The 23,035-nt window shown below is 37.3% G+C and overlaps 1 protein-coding gene across 3 annotated transcripts in view; it reads left to right on the top strand.

Moving 5' to 3' along the window:
- SOX6 (SRY-box transcription factor 6) overlaps window positions 1–23,035 on the top strand; it is a 522,879-nt gene that overhangs the window by 144,984 nt on the left and 354,860 nt on the right. The window contains exon 1 of one of the 3 annotated variants that reach the window (XM_084895466.1): window positions 10,653–10,741. The exons of the other annotated variants lie outside the window; for them this stretch is intronic. Coding sequence (XP_084751592.1) covers window positions 10,729–10,741 — 13 coding nt within the window. The 5' untranslated portion in view covers window positions 10,653–10,728. Of the gene's footprint in view, window positions 1–10,652; window positions 10,742–23,035 lie in introns of those variants that run through there. 3 annotated transcript variants of the gene reach the window in all.

Here is a 23,035-nt window from a genome sequence, read left to right as displayed (position 1 = left end):
ATTCTTATCAGGTATCACCCCTGTTTAAAAAAGGCAAGCCATAATTTAGGGCTTCCATTTAAAACAAATTTATTGCTGAAATAAGGTGTAAAGAAATGTGGAAAAGTAAAATGAACTTAAAAAGCATTTTATGCATTTTTTTTTTCTGTTATCCATTAATTGGATAATTCTTAAGTTAGTTCTCTGCAGGTTATTCACTTTTCCTTTTAATATCTTTGGATGCAAGATTGAGCTTTGCTGGCCTCTTTTTCTTGTTCTTCGGGTTTAAGTGCCAGCTCTGGCAGCGCTTATGGTCAGTGTTGGCTCCATTGAAGGAGGGCTGAAGACTCCTTTTGGAGACCCACTTCCCTGGTTGTTTTAATTTCTCATAGGGATAATTGTTGAGTGGTGCTATATAGGATAGTATTTTCCTTGCAACAGAGTTCAGGAATTCTGCCCAGTAATCACTTCTACTCCTGTTGGATAAGTGTATTTTGTGGAAAGACTGGTAACTGGCTCTAAGTATCTCCCTAAAACTATGTGTAGGACTTAGCTAGATTAACTCTGGGAAAATCTTGCAGCCACCATGAATACTTTCCTTAGTGATCTTCGGCTTCATACAGTGATAAATAGAATTTGCAGAAGTTTAAAGTTAGCTTCTTTGTCATCTTATTCCAGGACACCCTCATATAGCCAGTCCTGTGAAACCAAAGGTATTTTTTTTATATCCTCACCCAAGAATATGTTTATTAATTTCAGAGAAGGGGGGGGGGGACAGAAAAAGAGAGAGGGGGGAGAGAGAGAGGGAGAGAAAGAGAGAGAGAGAATGCCTCCTGTATGAATACTGCAACTGGGGATCAAACCTTTAACCTCGGAACTGAACCCACAACAATTTGGTGTGTCAGATGACATTCCAACCAACTCAGTCACCCAGCCATGGTGAGTTCAGTGCTATTTTTTGTTTTCTTTTTTCATAGTCAGAGATATTAGAACAATTGGAATATGAGTGATAAGGACCTAGATTAAAAAAAATTGTTTGAACATTGCTATTGTGGCTTTATTCTTTTTGGTGAAAGACTGTAATTTACTGTTTGCTGGTATTCTGTAGAATGGAACTGTCAACAATCTGAGATACACTGAAAAAGAAAACTGTGGATCTAACATCCATTAGTTATTTCCTCAAATTTAATTGCTTCTCTGGGTGAAAGGTGAGGCTTTTGAGACACAACAGTTTGTAGTTTTGACATCTTTTACCAAGGAATCACTGATTCATAACTAGTTAGTAGACAAAAATAAATGGTGAACTTGTATAGATCATGTTTTTGAATTATCTTTATAGTGACAGTTTTTAAATTGGAAATCAATGGATATAAGGTGGGATGGGGTTGTTAATTGTTTTTTTAAAGAGTTCTTGTCACTTACAAAAAAAAATAAAATATATCAATTTTGAGTAGCTATCTAGACTACATTAGTTAAAATGAAACAAAACAGAAACTTCCACTGAAGAACTTTGGGAATCATCAAAATGATTTTGCCTTCTTTTAAAAAAAAATATATATTTTAATGATTTTTTTATAGAGAGGAAGGGAGAGAGAGAGTTAGAAATATCGATGAGAGAGAAACATCAATCAGCTTGCCTCTTGCACACTCCCTACTGGGGATGTGCCTGCAACCAAGGTACATGACCTTGACAAGAATCGAACCTGGGACCCTTGAGTCCGTAGGTTGATGCACTATTCACTGAGCCAAACCGGTGAGGGCTGACTTTGCCTTCTTTGCTGAGATTGATCGCTTTAGAGGTCCCAATTCTTGATCCTTTCTTGCGTCCACAACCTGAACCATGAAACTTTCCAGTGCCCTTCCCAGAAGGGAAGGCCATTCTCTCTTACCCATTGACTCAGACCCATCACTTAACTTGCTTTGGTCAGTGGGATGTTAGCAAATGTGAGTGGCACACGAGCAGGCTTGTAGAAGCACGTGTGCATTTCTGTTCATACTCTTGCCCTTTTCTGTCACCATGAGAACAAGCCTGGGCTAGTCTGATGGAGGATGAGCCTTACGGAGCAGAGCTGAATTACTCCAGTTGTCCTAACCAGGGCCGTTCTAGATCAACCTGAATTGCCCAGCCAGCCACAGGCATGTTGGTGGGCTCAATTAAAACCAGAAGAAATGCCCAGCTGACCTACAAATAAATGCTTATTGTTTTAAGCCACTGAGTTTTGGGGTGGTGGAACATGCAGCGTTCTTATATCCATAGATAATGGAAACAGCTTCTAATAACTTCTTAGGAAAAAAAAATTCAACTAGGCAAATGTCACAGAGGATCCTGAGTGATTTTTTGCTGTACTACTGACTATATATGTTTTGCATTGATATCAAGAAAATCCTTGAGCCAGCCACTCAGTGAGATTTGCGTGTGACTTGATTTAAATGGAGCATTTGTGTGTGTGTGTCTGTGTGTGTGTGTGTGTGTGTGTGTGTGGGCGGGGGGGGGGGGGAGGTTGATTTCAGAAACTCTGGCGATATTTCTGCTTAGTCTATATATTCCACTAATGTATGTTAGCATTACTAGGCACACAATAGTTCAGTCCATAAAGAAAGATAAGGCAGAAAATGCAAGAGGTTGAGTTAAATTCATATGGTAATAAACACAAATGCCAATATATCCTTTGTCAAGAGCAAATTTTCACGAGGGAGGGGTGGAGGTGAGTGGAATCAGTAAAATGGGAAAAAATGAGGCTGGCAAAAGGGAAACTGGATTCATTTTGTTCCTTTTAAGGACAAAGAGGTGTAAAAATGAATGTTGTGAACAAAGACCGAGCTTTCAAACCTTAACCCTATTTGTACTCTACAAGTCCAACTTATTAATAAAAAGGTTGAGGGAAAAGAGGCAAAGAGGTAGTTTTGTTTAGGGATATGATTCTTTAATTCTTTCTTTGTGTTTTGAAATCAAACGAGTGTTGTCTTTTCTACTTTCAGACTCGCTCTATAGCATTGCTGTTTCATTCACTTTCTTTTGTGGTAGAAAGAAGTCGGCTTTTTAGTAAATATATAAGAAGTAGCGGGCTGAGAATCAGAGCCCCCTAGATCGACCGCATCTTAGCAGTTATTCATCTGGAGCTGTGCTCTGAGAAGGGGTGCTGGTTGGGGGACCTGTACTCGGTTAATTCATCATATTACTTGGAAAGGTCCTTATTATTTTGCACAGCATTGTGGTCACCTGGCGGTAGGTCATTAGCATTTTAGTCTTCTTTTCCCTCACAACAATGCACAACATGCTAATTAGAGGATTCTGAAAGCTAAGTAACCGGTTTTAAAATCAGACATTTTAATTTGCAGCTTTAATGGCTGTTTTTTTTTTTTTTTTTTTTTTTTTTTTTTTTTTATAATAACTGGCTTTATTGGGGGTAAAAGCACTTCTCATGTTCCACTCGCAAGGCAGAGTATAACAGAAGCTGACAAAATTAAAAACCTCATAATGTGACCTTTGCCTGGGATAAAAGGCTGTTTCATAACAATTTCCTTTTGTTCTTTGTTTAAGCCATTACTCTAAAAGGAGCCTCCGATTAATCTAAGTAAATGCATCATTACAGTACTAATCCATGTCCTTCTGTCAGTGTCTGTTTTAATTAAATAAGAAATGCTAGCAGAAAGATATCGCGCACAAAGCTGTGATTGGAGAAAGAAGCACTGGTTGATCAGGGAAAGACTTAAAAAGGGCTTTACTGTTTTGTTCATTTGCATAGTTCCAGATGCCACAGTGCTCCAGGTTGAAAGAAAACTTACAAAAGAGTTTAACACATTTCACTCTTAAAGGTTTAAAATAATGGGCTTTACCAATGAAATTCTAATCATCCAATTTATCACATGCTAGGCATTCCAAAGCAGGGAGCGGAACTGTTTGGGGTGTGTCTTTTAAAGCTTTTATGCTGTCTTGTGTTGTATCCTGTGAAAACATACCTGCCCAATTTGCATGTGCTCCTTCTTATTTTGGGTGACAGTGATAGTAAAACCTGGTTGTGGATATACAGTTGCTTTTTTTGTTTTTTGTTTTTGTTCTTTTGAAAGTCTATTGCAGTTTCTAGTTTAGTTTTTAAAAAAAGATGGTTTTCTGTTGGTAATATGTAAAGAACTTAGGTAATTGGTTTTTAACAAAGAAAAGTACATTTAATAAATGCTTTTAAAATGTATGTACCCAGTTAATGTTGCTACGCTGATACACAGAAACTCTTCGGAGCATTAGAGTTGCAGAATTCCCGGGGTGAGGGCTTTCTCCATATACAGGCCCTTATTTGATGTAATGAAAAGAGAAAGAGTGCAACAGTGAGACTGTTAATTAATTTAGCCTAACAAGATGAAGATAAATGAAGCAAAGCACAGATTGAATGAAGCAAGAGGTCTTATTTACAATTTAATACATTTTTCTATCATGCAGATTTCACTTGATAAAAAATAAACAGATCCCCGCCCCAAATACTTGCTAAAAGTACACTCCCAACCACTATTCAACACTAAAATGCTGATCTGACTACAGAAAACATGTACTGTGGCTCCATATAGAAGACACTTTTATGGTGTGTAAACAGTGCTTTTCGACTGCTAAGAATCCTACACTAGTTAACCTTTAACTTCAGTATTTTATTATTCTTGTTATAGACTGGGGATGACCATAAGAATAATTATCTGAAAACCTTTGAGTTTCTTATTCTCTAGGTTATCCTGAGACATCTTGCTTCAGTTACTTAATAATCATTTTATCTTAATCCTCTATTTTTCTTTTTAACCAAAGGAAAGAAACTCTAAAGTGAGAAAATAAGAAGAGCCGTGAGTCTTTTTACAATGTGCTTGAATCTGTAGCAATTGTGCAGAATTCTTAAATTAGCATTATTTTTAAAAGTCTCCCTTTCAGAGATTAATGAGCTATATCCAGTATTTGACCTTTTATCAATCTTGCTTTCTGCTCAGAAGTACTTCCTTCCTTCCTACAGTAGCTAGAAAAGACTGTCTCTTATGTTACTGTAGGCAGTGGTAACAGGGCTCTCTACAAATGGTGTTATTATGGTCACTATGTATTTATCTCAGGGGTCACGAACAAATCCATGCAACTGCTTCTAAGGATTTCAATAAATAGGACTTTTTATCCAGACAATCGCCTTTTATGTTACTTTTAAACAAAACTACTAGTCCATCAAGAGTTTCAAAAGAAAACAATTCTACAGAGTGCCGGTATGGCCGCACAGACCAATCATCATGGCACCCATTCTCCAGTCCTTTATTTTTCAAGTCCACAACAATAGGTTGTTGATTCAATGGACAAGACCAGAACAATCAACTTCTCTGTTTTGCAGCAGTGCAGCATTTTAATGCCCTTCTCTAATAATGGTCTCATTATTGTTATTCTAAGACTAGGCCTCAGGAGGAGGAATATTTGCTGGAGGTACGTCATTATTTTGCAAATTTCTATTAGCTCATCATGTTGTCTGTAGTGTGAAAATCGTAGCTAATTAGGGCAGCCAGTTAGACTACCAGCTTTTGAGCTTATGAGTTAAAAGGTAGCATACTTGATAGGCCAGCATGTGAAAAAGGTGGTAAAAAGGAGGATTAGAGCAGTTGCCTTAGTAACTCCAACTTCCATCTGTGAGGGAACAATGGACTTGTGTTTCTCCCCCACCTTGGTGTAAAAATTGGTTTTGTTTTGAAAGGACAGGGTTCTTTTTATGACAATCTGGAATTCAGCCCAACTGAGTGTAGTTTTAGTTGTTAGGAGAGACCATTGGGGATAGGAAAGATGAAAGGTCATGGTGAGCTTCAAGGACATGAAAGGTTGTTGTCTCATGTAACAATGGTAGATTGTTTTTTCTCTAATATTTCTAGCCAGCCCCTAAGTCAGGTAATGGAACAAATACCTACAGTTTAGTCAGGTGAAGCAGGAGGGGGAGGGGAAAGGAAAGGAGAAAAATGGGTCAAGAGAGAGTTTTTACTTTGTTAGAAAAAAAATAAAAGGGTCACTCTAATTTGCTTTTATTAAGCAAAGTGATTTTTCTTTGTCACCATCTCTGAGATTCCAGTGTGCTTTGGATGGTTTGCCTCTGTGGGCCATCACATCTCTGGGAAGCTCTCCAATGTGTTAGGAAATGTGATTTAAGCTTTCTTCCTGAACTCCCTGGAGGACCAATGATGTGATACTTAACAATAAATTTAGTTGTTGTAGCTTTCTCACATTATTGGTGTTCTTAAAAGGTTTTCCTTCAAATGCACAGTGAGTAAAATGAATGATAAATATGAAAGAAATTTGTTTCACCACTCTACAGGGTTTTATCATAAATTCATGACTTCCATCACAGAAAGTTTACAGGAAACTGTCTAGATGTTGCTGCAATAGCAACACAATTTTTTTTTTCTCTGTACATAAGAAAATGCCACAATTTTAAGAGCTATTGGGGGTTTTTGTATTACCGAGGAGGTGATAGAAAAGGATTAGATCTGGTCTATTTCCTAAAATCCCTCACAACCAAATCACCCTTTCTGGGTTTGAAATACTTTTATTTCAACAAAATAAGTGACTTCTATTTCCCTCCAATATCAATATTAAAACAGTTGGTGTATGTTTGTGTATGTGTTTACAACCAGACAGAGTATAGGAACACTCTCTTTTAAAGCAAAAAGATCATCTTTGGTGATCAAAGGAACCCTCATATTTCTTCCTCTCCATTGTCTCCAAACAACCCTTGTGTAATTGAAGCTGGATTTGGTCCAGGGGGCTGGGGGATTTTGAAATTCTCTTTTAATCCCAGGTCTTTGTCTGTTTTTTTCTTTTTCCCCCTGACAAAAATCCCAGCATAAGTGGAAAGAGATGTACCCCTAAGGTACATGACATTCAGAATCTGCAATATTGATCCAGGCACTATGTAAGATGCTTTCATATACAATATTGTTATTCAGGATTTAAACACTTTTTCTTTCCAATGTGGCAAATTAACTTTCTTAGTTTTTACATCTGTAGAAAGGGACCTGATGTTATTCAACTTTATTAAATGTAGGTCATATGATTGAAAAAGGCATTATACATTTCATAAACTATTATGAGTATAAATTTGTGCTTTATCAAAAATATATCCATATGAGCTATAATAATTAGTTCAATATAAATGGCATAGTTTATTTTGGAATTATTATAACATATTTAGACATTTTGGACTTTAAGCATAAAGGAGAAAGTAAAATAATCCATCATGTCAGCTTCTTAATTCATAATAAAAAATGTACTCCCTAGTAACATTTTGATATATTTTATTTCAGTCTTTAATCTATCATGTATAAGAAAGAACATGTCTAGCTTGTTTGCTGCCTTCTCTCTGGTGCTCAGAACAGTATGTGGCTCATAGCAGCTATGTGAAAAAATAGTTGTTGGCAAATGAAAAAAAAAAAAATGAAAAGAAATTGGATCATACTTATATATTTACACACACACACACACACACACACACACACATTTAAGAAACCATTTTATTGGATTTTCCCATATTTAGAGTCTTGTGAAACATTTTTTATTTGTGTTTTGTTAATTCTTAGTGGATATTTTTCCATTGATTTTTTAGAGAGTGGAAGAGAGAGGGAAAGACAGAGAGAAACATCCATGTGAGAGAAACACATCAATTAGTTGCCTCCTCCACGAGCCCCAACTAGGGCCTAGGCCGAGGAGGAACCAGTAATCAAGGTACATGCCCTCAATCGGAATTGAACCTGGGACCCTTTGGACCATAGGGTGACACTCTAACCACTGAGCCAAACCAACTAGGGGAAAAACATGATTTTTTAAAAAACTTTTATTTCATTTTGAGAGAGGGAATAATTACAGTCATGCACTACATAAAGTTTTGGTCAATGATGTACTGCTTATACAACACTTGTCCCATCCTATCTAATAAAAGAGTAATATGCAAATTGATCATCACTCCAACACACAAGATGGCTGCCCCCATGTGGACACAAGATGGTTGCCACAAGATGGCCAGCAGGGGAGAGCAGTTGGAAGGGCCCAGGCCTGCAAGGGAGGGCAGTTGGGGGCGATCAAGCCTGCAGAGGAGGACAGTTAGGGGTGATAAAGCTGGTAGAGGAGGAAAGTTGGCCTGCAGGGAAGGGCAGTTGTGGGGGACCCAAGCCTGCAGGGGAAAGCAGTTGGGGGACCCAGGCCAGAAGGGGAGGCAGTTAGGGGTGACCAGGCCTGCAGGGGAGCAGGGGAGCAGGGGAGCAGTTAGGCATCAATCAGGCTGGCAGTGGAGTGGTTAGGGGGTGATCAGGCTGGCAGTCAGAAGTGGTTAGGGGCAATCAGGAATGCAGGCAGGCGAGCAGTTGGGAGCTAACAGTTCTGGATTGTGAGAGGGATGTCCAACTGCCCGTTTAGGCCCAATCCTACCGGACATCCTTTGAGGGGTCCCAGATTGGAGAGAGTGCAGGCTTGGCTGAGGGACACCCCCCCCCCCCCCCGCCCGCCCACACACACACACACACATACATATACACAGAAATATTATGTAGCAGTAAAAAAGAATGAAATCTTTCCAACATGGATGGACTTAGAGTATTATGCTAAGTGAAATAAGTCAGACAGACAAATACTATATAGTTTCATTTATATGTGGAATCTGAAAAAAACAAAACCAACCAACCAATAGAACAAAACAAAAATAGACTCATAAAAATAGAGACAAAAGGTATAGTTAACAGAGGGGAGGTGGTTGGAAGGATAAAAAAAAAACTGAAGGGGAATATAGTTAATAATATTGCATTAAGTTTGCACGGTGACGGATGATTACAAGAATTAGTGGTATGATCACATTATAAGGTATAAAGGTGTTGAATTATTATATTGTATAGCTGAAACTAATATAATTAATATAATATCGTATACCAACTATATTTAAATTAAAGAAATAAAATTGCCACTTTTTGTCCTTTGTGGATGTAATATTATCTTTATATATTAGCAATTTATATAGCTATATAGTACTTATATAGTAACCTCATATTTATATAGTATTTATAGTTTCAAAGCTCTTTAATAAAGATTATCTGGTTTAATTATAAAAATAATTTTAGGCACACAGGGCATGATTTGTTATACCCATTTAGGGACTAAGGCGTATGGAAGTTAAGATACTTAATCTAGATCATAAATATAGAAGTGGTAGAGTGGCCAGGATAAATCCAAGTTTTCTGAGTTCTACTAGTCCAGTAAACTGTTTTTATTTTAGTTACTTTAATCTTTTCTCCAGGTTAAACAATCATTGTTTTGTGGACCTTTTAAAGAACATTATTCTATAAGAATAAAGACAAGTGATTAGAATGTTTTTACCTCATCACCTATTCCCATTCTCAAGTCCTTTTTTTTTTTTTTTTTTTAACTTTCCATGATTCTTCTTTTTTCAGTCATTTTCTTTGGCTTCTGTAGCAATTTTTGAAACCACTGGCTGCCATGTCTTGTTTTCTCAGCCTTTGGCTAGTTGTTTCTTTCACATCTCCAGATGTGACTAAGCAAGTTCTGTTCATGATAACAGGTACAGAGCAGACTGGAGGGGTCCATGGGAATGGGAGCAGCATTGAGAGACAGTTAATATAGCAGACAAAATGCATTAGCTAAAAGACTGGACAATGAACCTCAATAAGTATAGTTCATGTTTGTATAAAAGAGGCATAAAACAGGAGATTAAAGTGTTTTCATAAAGCACACAAAGCAAGAAAAGTCAGGAGTTTAGGCAGCTAGGCCACAATAAGGTGATAGATACTAAGTGGAGTTAAATGATAGATTCTGGTTTCTGAGTAGTCTGCAAGTGGAAGGTTACCAAGACCATGGGAGGGTCATGGTCTTGGATAGACTAGTGCCCTAGGATACAGGAAGATAAGGTAGAATCCTAGTTATTGTAATCAAAACCAAAAGCCAAAGTCAAACTAGCAGTAAAAATAATTAATCTCATTCTGTGCCCACATTTCTTTCTGTGTTGGAGTCTCTTAGATATGGTCAGAGATGGTCCTAGAGCAGTGGCTCTCAAACTTTTAATGTACATAAGAACCCGCTGAGGTGCTTCAGATTTCTAAAGTAGGACCCCAGTGTCTATATTTTTAACAACAGCCCTAGATTATTCTCTTGGCAAGTGTTTACAGATCACACTGGATAAATTTCCCATAAAGACTGAGATGGCACTCATTGTATGATAAGGAACCAAGTGATTACTAGCATAGAGAGAAGGCATTTAGAGGTTGAAAGTTAGACATTTCTACTAAGTGAAAAATATATGTTATGCCCAGAGCTGATTTGTATTTAACTGAATGTAAGAAAGCAGGAAACATGGAAGATATAATGCACTAGACTGGTGTGTTAGAAGCCTATTATGTTTTTTGTTTCTTTTGTTTATGACCTGAGTGTTTTTGTAATATCTAACATAAAGATCTATACCTATTAGTGGAAAAAAGTAAGGCTGATTGTTCTTCTGTTCCTAATCTAAAGTGCCCCTCATTTTTATTTAACATTTTTTAATCTATGTAATTGAATTTAGTCTTTTTCTTCCTGCTTCACAAATTGATTAGCATGAGTTGGGCAGACTGCTGTAATGCTAAGGGTTAACCAGAAGAGAATTACAAATGAACTATCTAGAAAGTTGATTATTAATCCAGCTAGAGAAGAAATATCCTTTTACTTAGCAAGAATGAGTATCCAAAGAGCTGATAATATTGTTCAGGCAGTGAGGTGGAATGGCAGAGCTTGGTAAGTAAAACAAAACTTGGAAGTATTCTTCTATATCTAATTTTTAAAATGTGTAGAATTTTGATCTACTTAAACAGTTATATAATATGAATTTACAAGCTGCCGGAACAAATCTAAAAAAGTTTCAAATGTGTTTGTTAATGAGATCCCTACATAGACTATCGGTAAAAGTTAACTGAAAAGTATTTACATAAGCAGATAAATATATTTAATTTTGAATATTTATAAAAATACACGATTAGATTTGTGATTAAGAACAAGGAAGTGGGCTTGGAGGAATGATTACTAAAACAATCTGAAGCCAAACCTCAAACTGAAGAATATTGAGTGACAAAGTTGTTTTTTTCACAAGAGTGAGTTCTGGGTTTTTTGGTATGAAAATATAATTTAAAATATAATGCTCACGGAGAGATTCAGTGAGATATTTTTCAGACTTCTAGGTTACAAAAACTGTCTTAAGTTCTATTTTCAGGGTTTTAGTGCTCATTTCAACATGATGTTTAATTTAAGGACTTTTCTAAAGCCAGCTTTTTATTGTATTTGTGAATTGGAAGGAAGGAGAAATGAGCGGATCTGTGCTATTTGTACAAAGAAAATTAAGTGAAAAGATATGATTTTAATAATATTCTTACATCAAAGACTGCTCTTTCTGTTGTAGAAAAATTTTGATGTCAATTCTATAAGATTGAAGTTTTGTACAAATTACTTAATATTGCAAAAATGAGCTTTTAAACACAGTGTAGCCTGCATTGAATATTATTGCAGCTTTATGCAATCATAAATCACTTCAATGCAGCATTGGACTTAGGAGGACTTAGTAAACTTATTATACTTATCTTAAATTGTAATCATATACCATCAAAAGATGGATTTTAACCCTTTCTTTAAAAGTATTTTTTTTAGTGGCATTAACAAGGCCTCAAATTAACATTTTGGTATTTATTGTTTAAATGAGCACAGAAAAAGTGTGTTTTTAAAAAATTCAATATTAGAAATATATGTTATATGTGTGTATGTGTTTGTGAATGTGTGCTTTTGAATATATGGAGTATATATGCTTTCAAAATATCAGAGCGCCATATACACTCAGTTTTGTTAGTTCTAGTGTTCTGGTTCATATTTAGGACTAGGAATATAGAATATAATAAATGAAATAATAAAAAAACAATAGTTAAAATTTATTGAGCTCTTGTGTACTAAACGTTATGTTAAATGCTTTATCTCATTTAATCCTTACATTAACTCTGTGGTTGTTGGAAAGCAACAAAGATTATAGTATATGCTAAAACTAAAGATAAGCTAACTAAAGAGTCTCTAATATCTGATGCAAAAAAATCTAGAAAATAAAGTTTCAGGAAACAAAGTATATAAGAGGGGAGATCCCTAAATTTTGTGTGCTTGTCTTTCTCAAAATTAAGAGATTTAATATGAATCTGGTAAAGCAGAAGAGAAGGAAATGAACTGGTGAATTCTTAACATTCATTAATTCTTTCAAAATTTATTATGAAAATTTTTGTTATATAAAATGCATAAAGAATAGGTTAAAATACCTATTTATTTATAAGAAGTAAAACATAAGCTATATAGTTGAAGCCTTCGGAGAACCCTTTACCAATTTTATACCTCCCTTTTTGTGCCAGAGGAAATATTCTTTTGAATTTTGTGTTTATCATTCCCATGCTGTTCTTTATATTTAAACTTAATTCCATGTTCATTATAGGAGGAAAAAAAATCCTCTCTCTCTCTCTCTTTCTCTCTCTCTCTCTCTCTCTCTCTCTCTCTCTATATATATATATATATATATATATATATATATATATGATTGAAGAAAGACCTTTTCTTAGCTTCCTATTACATTTTAATTAAAACAAAAATTCTTAACATGATCTGCAAAGCCCTGGCCCTGCACAGTGCACAGTATGGCTCCGGCATTGCCAACTCTTGTCTTTCTCCCAATGATTTCTTCAGATTCAGCTGCTATCCTGGTCTACACAGCCAAGCTTCTTTCCTGCTGTAAGGTCTTCACAATAGTGCTGTCTTCTTACCTGGAATACACTTCTCCCTTCAGATCCCCATCTAAATGTCATTTCTTCAGAGAAGCCATCCCTGTTCCTTTTAATTCGAATCTTACCTGTGTGCAAAGGCCTTGCTTCCCACACATTAATTTATTTCATAGTTCATATTGCAATTAAAAATTATGTTTATTAGTGTGATTATTGTTTAATGTCTGTCCTTCACTTGGACTGGCTCAGTTTCTTTTAGCATGTTTTCCCTAGCATTTAGGACACATGGTCTTTATTTTTTAATATTTTAAAAAAAATAATTTTTATTGATTTTTTACAGAGAGGAAGGGAGAGAGAGAGAGAGCTAGAAAAATCGATGAGAGAGAAACATCGACCAGCTGCTTCCTGCACACCCCCTACCAGGGATGTGCCCGCAACCAACGTACATGCCCCTGATGGGAATCGAACCTGGGACCTTTCAGTCCTCAGACCGATGCTCTACCACTGAGCCAAACCGGTTTTGGTAGGACACATGGTCTTGTACTTACAGGCATTCAATAAATATTTGTTGTTGTTATCAGGCAGAGGAATGCAGTGAAGGAGCAAGAGGAAAAAAAGGGAGATTGAGAGAAAGAAAATGGCATAAAAACAGTCTGTGGGTTAGTTTGTATATACTGTTTAGGTAAAATTATGCAAAACTGGGGGGAGGGAGGAGGTTGGAATGGTTTTGTTTCTTATCATTTAGCTGTAGAGCGTGTGACAGCTTTTCTCCAAGCTGCTTCCTGTTTTTCCGGTGCAGTCTTTCAGTTTCGTATTGTTATTTTGAGGAATCTGCATTCCTGATGTAAGAGCAGAGCTTTCAAATTGAACTTGCAGAGCAGCCCTAGTGGCTATAAGCTTAATGTGGAAACACTATAACCAGCTCTGAAAATCTGGAACAATTTAGGACAGACACACAGTTGAAAAAATATATCTGGTATTTTTCAGAGGAAAACCATGAGGCCACTTAGTAAGAGTTTCAAGATTGGAAACTATAACTAAAATATTCATATTGGTGACATTTGTTATATTGTTAGGCAGTTTGATTTTTTTTTCCCAAGAAAATATAGAAAAGGTTATAAACAAAGGGAAAAAAATAAAGTCAGTCTGAGAGAAAGGCTGGGGTGTTCAAATTGTCAGAATATACTTATGTTTCACTCTATGGAAATCTTTGCTGGTATTTGTAATTAAAGTCCAATTAAAATACATGATTATGCAGAAAAAACTTTTTTTTTGGTTGGTGGTGTGAGAAGATACAAAAAATTTAATTAAAATGTCTTAGTGTTAAATAAAAGGAGAGGTTTTGTAGAGTATCTCATTTGTGGTAATAGAAGGTGCAATTATTATTAAGGCCCAGTGCATGAATTTGTTTATGGGTTGGTCCCCTTGGCCTGGCCAGCGATCGGGGCTGATCAGTGAGTACATCTTGCCCAGTCTTCATGGGTGGGGGGGTGGGGGGACTCCCCCAATGGCCTGGTCACCCCCATTGACCGCCCCCTGCTGGCCTGGTTGCCCCCAACTTCCCCACCTCCCCCAGGCCTGGTTGCCTGTAACTCTCCCACCTTTGTTGGCCTGGTCGCCCCTTATTGTCCCCCTCCTGGCCTGGTCTTCCCCAACTGTTCCCCCCCACCCCCCACCATCTCTGTCACGCCTCACACCCCTCACTGCCCCTCTCTGCTGGCCTGGCCTGGTTGCTCCTCACTGACCGTCCCCCCCGCCCCCCCAGTGGCCTGGTTACCCCTAACTGCCCCCCTGCCAGCCTGGTGGCCCCATGCAGTCTGCTGCTCAGTCATTTGGTCGCCCCTCACTAATTCCCCTGCTGGCCTGGTTGCCCATGCAGCCTGCCACTCAGTGGTTTGGTCAGCACTCACTAACTCCCCTGCCAGCCTGGTCACCCCTCACAGTCTGTTCGGTTGTCTACTTGGTTGTTTTGGTTGTGACGGTTGCTTAGGCCTTTATTTATATAGATATTATACCTGGTATTTTTATTGCACTTTATGCTTTTAAGTGAAATTTTTCATATGTTACCTTATACAATTTTTATAGTAACACTGTGAAATATTTAAAATAGGGATCTTATTACCTTTGTTTTATAACTAGGAAAACTGGGACAGAAATAAGGCAGAAGCTGGGACTAAAACTTAAAAAAAAATTTCTAGGTATAATTTCCTAGGCAAGACTCATATTAACTCCACGTTTGCCCACCCAGAAAGGTTTAGATTTGAGGGTATAATTAGAATCTTTTAAGGACCAGGATGAATTAGGTGAATGTCCTCTATAGGTTTTCCAGACTTAAACATTTTTTTTTTCTAATTTCCTAAAGATGCAAGTAGTTAACCATCTCCAACAAATGGAACTGAGATGGTTAAGTGCATATAATTAACAAACACATTGCTAAGCCTATTCTAATTTAAGATTTATTGGATAAAATTTAATAGGCCTAATATCTTAGGAGTCCAAACATAGGGAGAAATAAATGTGAACTTTTAAGAATGAAAGACCGTAATTTGGAGTAACTGAACTGTAGCTCAAATAAAGCCATGTGATGAAGCGAGGGTGCGAGCCCCTTGGGTGTAAACCCGTCACCAAGGATTCACACTTCTGGTGCTCATTTAAAAGACTTTGAAAGAAAATGTGAAAGTAAATATGTATGTTGCATAAACACACGTATATGCAGGCAAATGGAGGGATATTTCTTTGAAGGCAAATGCCAGGATGTCTTTGTAATGATTAGCTAAGGAGCTGTTTGCTGCATTAAGGTAAAAAAGCCAAATCTTGTATTTTTCAATTGGACAAATAGCCTGGCTGCAGAAAATTAAATTTCTCATTCTTTCTTGGCCGGTTGGCAGGAGCTTCCCTCAGGTTAAAAGAACCAAGAATGTTTACTCAGAAGAAGTCTTAAGAGAATCTGATAGCTGTCCTGAGATGGCTAATGCACTGCCACAGGGAAAGGGTGTCCACAGTGGAGGGCCAAGCCAAGTTAGCTGGTGAAAGTCACAGGGAGCCAGTCACAGGAGCAGCAGGAGAAAACTTTGTCCAGTTACAGCTGTTTAAAAAGGAAAGGAACTTCCTTGCTGAGGTAGTGAAGGTCTTGTTACTAGAAGGAATTGGGAACAAAGATTAAAATGTTGAGTTTACACCAAGTTATTTCCTTATTAAAGTTTGTGGGAAGATGTCCTCCTATGTGTCAGATGGCTAAAACCAATAGGTGTGTCAACATAAAGGACAACAATGTATTCCTTTATTTGTGGGGCCCGAAAACAAACTTCACGAAGGCTTACTGTCTGGATTTCTCATCCTACTTGAACATGTGAACAAAAAGATCAACATATTTTTTTTTTTTTAAAATATATTTTATTGATTTTTTACAGAGAGGAAGGGAGAGAGACAGAGAGCTAGAAATGTCGATGAGAGAGAAACATCGACCGGCTGCCTCCTGCACACCCCCTACCGAGGATGTGCCCGCAACCAATGTACATGCCTCTGACCGGAATCGAACCTGGGACCTTTCAGTCCGCAGACCGACGCTCTACCACTGAGCCAAACCGGCTTCGGCAAGATCAACATATTTTTATCCATAAGCAGCCATTTGATGCCTGAAATTGCCCCAAGTAGGAACTTTAGACTTCACCATCTATTTCCAAACCTCAGAAAAATTGCTCTGAGAGAATGGAATTGTATTAAAAGGGCAAAAAAGAAAAGTTGTTTGTTTCTCCAGTGGGTCCAGATCTGAACAATATGAATTTAATATGAGTTAGATAGAACAGATTTAAAAATAACACTAAATTCATTTACTTGCCTTTAAAAAGCTCCCGAGCTTCTCGTACAAGATAAAGGAATCACATTTTAAAGCACCTTTTCTGTCATTTTAGTTTCTCCTTATTGAATTGATAATTTTGTTTACAAATAAAATAGATTTTTATAATATACAAGTAATACACAAATACATTTCTGTTGTAGAAAAGTGCCTGACATGTACTACTAGTAGGCATTCATTAAATGTTTTTTGAATAAATAAATAATAAATAAAGCCCTAGCCAGTTTGGTTTAGTGAATAGACTGTTGGCCTGTGGACTGAAGGGTCAAGGACATGTACCTTGGTTGCAGGCTCCTGGCCCTGGTTGGGGGCATGTGGGAGGCAGCCAACCCATATGTGTTTCTCTACACCAGTGTTTTTCTCTGTCTCTGCCTCTCATTCCACTTTCTCTAAAAAAATCAATGGAAAAAATATCCTTGGGATTAAAAAAAATTATTGGAAAAAAAAAAAAAAAAGCAAAGGAATTGTTCCTTAATTTCTGTCCCCACCTTAAATACTGTATTTCTTCTCAAGCTTACTTTCTATTTGCAATCTAGTACATTGAAAATTTGTACACTTTCATATCTCTTTCTATATAATTATGTACAAATATACACAATTATGTAAAAACTAGAAGCCTGGTGCATGGGGTGGGGGTGGGGAGTGTTGGGGGGAGGGTAGTTCCTCAGCCCAGCCTTCACCCTCACCAATCTGGGACCCCTTGAGGGATATCCAACTGTCCGTTAGGCCCAATCCCAGTAGGATCAGACCTAAACAGGCAGTCGGACATCCCTTTCACAATCCAGGACTGCTGGCTCCCAACTGGTCGCCTTCCTGCCTTCTTGATTGCCCCTAACCGCTTCTGCCTGCCAGTCTGATCACCCCCTAACCACTCCCATGCCAGCCTGATTGATGTGTAACTGCTCCCCTGCCAGCCTGTTAGCCCCCAACTTCCCTCCTCAGCTGACCTGGTCACCCCTAACTGCCCTCCCCTGCAGGGTTGATTGGCTTCAACTGCCCTCCCTTGCAGGTATGGTCCCTCTCAACTGCCCTCCCTTGCAGACCGGCCTCCCAACTGCCATCTCCTGCTGGCCATCTTATGGTGGCCATTTTGTGTCCACATAGGGTCAGGATCTTTGACCACATTGGGGCAGCCATACTGTATGTTGAAGTGATGTTCAATCTGTATATTACACTTTTATTAGATAGGATAGAGGCCTGGTGCATGAGTTGGTGCCAGCTGGTTTGCCCTGAAGGGTGACCCAGATCAGCGTTGGGGTTCCCTTGGGGCGTGGGGTGGCCTGAGCGAGGGGCCTGTGGAGGTTTGCAGACCAACCATGCCCCCTGGTGACCCAAGCGGAGGCCCTGGTCTCTGGAATTTATTTACCTTCTACAATTGAAACTTGTAGCCTTAAGCGAAGGCCTGGGCCATCCAGGGTGTGCAGAAAACTTTGCTTCTTTCATTGCAGGGGCAACACTAGCCTCCCACTCTTTCCATCTCCATGGCTGCCACCATTTCTGTTTGGATTTATCTTCTATAATTGAAACTTTGTAGCCTTGAGTGGAGGCCTAGGCCAGCAAGGGCAGGCAGAAAGCTTGGCTTCCTCCATTGCCTGGGAAACCCAAGCCTCCCTCCTGCTCTCTGTGGCTGTAGCCATCTTGGTTGTGTTTATTTGCATACTCACTCTGATTGGCTGGTGAGCGTGACTGGTGGGCATGGCTGGTGGGTATAGCAGAGTGGTGGTTAATTTGCATATTACTCTTTTATTAGGTAGGATATGCGCTTTTATATTTTTGTGAGGTTAACATTCCCCCCTTTACAGATATTGGTTTATTCTTTATCATTTTTTTTCAGTAAAATTATGACTTATGCTTCTTTGTCAATTTATATAGCTTTACAACATTTTTCTATGTATTACTTTATGCTATATCTATACTATTGTTATATTGATAGACATCAATATTGATGTCTATCAATATAACAATAAATTGGAGTTAGTTCCAATTTAAATATTCTTAGTTGAAATTTTAGATATCTAAAACTTGGGGAATGGCAAAACTTGATTGTGTTCTTCTAAAATATACAAAATGGGCATAGAAAATGTGAACCTGGCAGGGTTATGAGAATTAAGGACATTGTAGGCAAAAGTATAGAATATGTAAAGACATGGAAAAGTGAAAAGAATGATATCACTTAATTCTTCCTTAAAGCAATACAAGAAGTCTCTATTATCAGAGGATAATTGGTAGTGGCAAAAGGCTGTTTTAAATTAATACATTTAAAACAGAATTGTGATAACAACTATGAACTCTGGACAAATTGTGAAGAGCAGCTATTTGGAGAGCAACCCAAAGCTGGCTAAATCTTGAGAGGAAATAAATTTTGGAAGAAGGGGGAGGGATGTGGGTAAGTTGTGGGAAAATCTCTTTAAAGGATTTCAGTATGACGGCAGGCCCCAGTCTATGTAAGACAGAGAAAGCTAATAAAACTGCATTAGGAAATCAGCAGTCTTTCTAGCCTGAAGAATCAGGATAGAGTTTGGGGCAACCACAGCTACTAGGACATGAGGAGGTAATCCTGGAAAGAAAAGAGCCAAAGAAAGGGAGTCCCAAATTCTCTGAATAAACTTTGCCTCAATTTCTGACCGATCCCCAAATCATGCATGCACAGGATAGGCTTTAAGCAGCCTATGTAAGGCTAAAAGAACTATTTATATTTGAGCTGCTGTCCACCGCAAGTGAGATAGAATATGCAGCTTGGGCTTAAGCAGCTAAGAATTCTGCTAAAACAAATGAACAAAAAATGACATGATATGAAAGAATTCAGTTTCCAAAACATTAAAATTACTAAAATTACTCAACATATGAAGAATTAGGAAAATATAAAAAAAATAGGGCATTTTCAGAACATAGATTGAAAATTACAATAAGAACCAAATGGGAACTTAAAGCTGGAAAATGTAATATGTGGAATAAGAAAATAACTCATGGGCCAATCAGCAGATTAAAGATGACTGAGGAAAGTGTAAGTGAAACTGAAAGTACATTAATTGGAAATTATCCAATTTAAAGAACAAAGAAAGAAAAACTAATTGGAAAAAATGAATATAGTATATGAGATAATGTTAGATGGTCTAACATATATAAGTCTAAGAAAAAAAGGAGAGCAATAGTAGGGCAGAGAAAACACTTGAAGAAATAATGCCCAAATTCCCCAAATTTGGTGAAAGAATTAAATTTCAAGATTCAATAACTTCAGTGACCCCCACACAGAATAAATGCAAACAAAAGCATGGCTAAGCAAACTATAATAAACTGATGAAAATATGAAAATTTTATAGGTAAACTTTTTTTGTTTGTTTGTTTGTAAAGGTCAAGAAAAAAGAGAACACAACTTAACAATATCAGGAATAAAAGAGGAATTATCACTACAGAATTTATAGAAATTAAACAAATAATAAGGGCATATTATGAATACCTTTATGCCAAAAAATTGTACTACTTAGGTGAAGTGGATACATTTCTTAAAAATTATAACTTACTAAAACTGACACAAGATAAAATAGAAAACCTAAATACCACTTTATCTGTAAAAGAAATAGAGTTTTTAATTAAAAATTAAAACTTTCTGCAAAGCAAACTGTGGGCCTAAATGATTTCACTGGTGAATTCTGTCAAACATTTCAGAAATATACCAATCTTATATAAACTCTTTCAAAAGATAGAAGGATGAATAATTCAACTGCATGAGACTAACATAACTCTAATAGCAAACATTACAATAAAGGAAAAATTTAGAACAAAATTGCTCATGATCATAGATACATAAATCCTTAATAAAGATCAGCAAATATAAAAAAAGTATAATATATTATGATCAAGTAGGGTTTATCTTAGGTTGCAAGGTTGACTTAACATTTGGAAAATCTCACCCTATGAATAGAATAAGTAAGAAATATAATAATTTTAATAGACTAGAAAAAGTATTTGACAGCACTCATAATTAAAGACTAGCAAAGTAGGAATCAAACATAACTTTCTTAATCTGAAAGGGCATCTTATTTGACATTGTTTGGTCATCCTAACCATTGTAATGAGGCGAGAAAAGGAAACAGTATAAAATATGAAAGATAAAAAGTGGAACTATCTCTACGTGCACTTTTGGCAAGGTCACATGACCCACAGGTTGAGAACCACTAGCAGGGCCTCCTAAGACCATCGGAAAACACAGATATTTACATTACGATTCATTAACAGTAGCAAAATTACAGTTATGAAATAGCAACGAAAATAATTTTATTGTTGGGTGTCACCACAACATGAGGAACTGTATTGAAGGGTCTCAACATTAAAAAGGTTGAGAACCACTGCCTAAGAGTGTATAATACAAAGAAGAGGGAGACATTCAATATTTAATTATGAGATAATAAATACTATTAAAGAAAAAGAGACCTATTCTAGGCTTGGGATCAGGATGATGACTTCATATTAGTAATATTAAAGCTCAGTTTTACAAGATGAATAGGAGATGATTTGTGCACCATTGGGGTCCCTTGGTCTGGCTTGTGGGGATCAGGCTGAAACCTGCTCTCCAACATCCCCAGAGGGGTCCTGGATTGCAAGAGGATGGTTCTTGGGTAATACACCCCAAATCAGGCTCCCTCCTCTTTGGTTCTGGGCGTGATACCCAAGAACCACAGCTGCTAAGTCACTGCAGCTCCTGCTTTGAATGTGTGCCCCTTGGTGGTCAGTGCATGTCATAGCTACTGGTCTGAGCATCTTCCCCCTGGTGGTCATTGTGTGTCATAGCTACCGGTCAGATGGTCAAATGGTTGGACGGTTGCTTAGCCTTTTATATTTATAGATAACCAAGAGTTGGAAGTATCCCAAGTGTCCATCAGTAGATAAATAAATAAAACAGCTATGGTACATTTACACAAGGGAATACTACTCAGCTATTAAAAGGAAGATAATTTTACCCTTTGTGACAGCCAGGATGGATCTATAGAATTCACCAGTCAGAGAATGACAACTGCCATATGATTCATTCATATGTGGAATTTAATGAACAAAATAGAGACAGTCTCATAGATAGAGAGCAGGCAGACAGCTCTGGTTGGGGAGTGTTGCAGGCTGAAGGATCCTGGGTTTGATTCTGGTCAAAGGCACTTACCTAGGTTTCAGACTCAATCCCTGGCCCTGGTCAGGGAAGCAATCAATCGATCACATTGATGTTTCTCTCTTTCTGTCTCTCCCTCTCCTTTCCACTTTCTCAAAACAAACAAACAAACAAACAAACAAACAAAAAACCAAAAGCAAAAAAAACAAACGAAAAAAACACCAAAAAACAAACAATGGAAAAATACCCTTAGGAGAAGATTAACAACAACATAAAAGACAGAGGGAGAGAGAGAGAGAGAGAGAGAGAGAGAGAGAGAGAGAGAGAGAGAGAGAGAGAGAGAGAGAGAACACATGAATATGGACAATAGTGGTGATTGCCAGGGGTGTGTTGTGGGGTGGGTAGATGGAGGGGGAAGAGGGTACGGGGTGGGGGGTGGGGGAGGTAAATAGTGATGGGGAAAATAAAGAAAAAAAATTACATCACAAATAAAAAGAGCTATTGTATATGCATATCAGTTTTTATGTGTTTTTTAAGTTTGCCAAAACAGCTTTGAAATAAGGCCAGGAACTTGAGAATCATACCCAAGGGATTGACCCCAGAGAACAATGTGGCTCCATAAACCACAGATCTCTGTTGATACTAAAGTGGCTCAAGGCAATTAATTCCACAGCAACAAACATGAAGCTGTCCTTTTAGTTTGAATGACTATTAGCTAGTAGGTTAGGAAGTGGGAGAGAGAAAAATGAAAAATTTAATTAAATAATGTTTTACATATTTTTCTCCTGTAGACTCAATTCAGTCACAAATGATACAGCAGTTGCCTGGGATTTCCATAGCATTAATTAATTCAAAAGAGCAGAAAGTGAATCAGAACCAGAAACTTATTTATTATGCCCTCTTTCTTTAAGCACCATGAAAAACTCAGTGTCTCTTGTGATCACTAGAGTTTGCATTTCTAAGACTTGAATGTATCCAATTTAAAAATGGATTAAAATATGCTCCTGAACATAATAATAAAGGAAAGATATTTGTTTTATCTTTTCCGTCATCCTCTTCTTTATCGAAAGCAAATAGTCATAGAAATGTTTAATATTGTATTTGTTTGTATATTTAAGTTATGAAAGTAAGACATGAAAATAAGGACAGTATTGAAAGCAAAGTACATCTAAAAAGAATTTTTGTTTTTCAAAGACAAAATGCACATCAGGAAAAAATTTACAGGGATGTTTTAGATTTATCCTTCTGTTATTACAATCTATAGATTCCTCTGGTGTTAATGGTGTCCATTGCCTTTATCCCACTGACAATAGGGCTAAAAGCAATGTGAAATGTGA

The sequence above is a fragment of the Pipistrellus hanaki genome (genome assembly GCF_964339955.1).
Source record: "Pipistrellus hanaki genome assembly, chromosome: 9".
Lineage (NCBI taxonomy): Eukaryota > Metazoa > Chordata > Mammalia > Chiroptera > Vespertilionidae > Pipistrellus > Pipistrellus hanaki.
The sequence above is the reverse complement of the archived record's forward strand: the minus strand, read 5'-3'. Positions and strand labels throughout refer to the sequence as shown.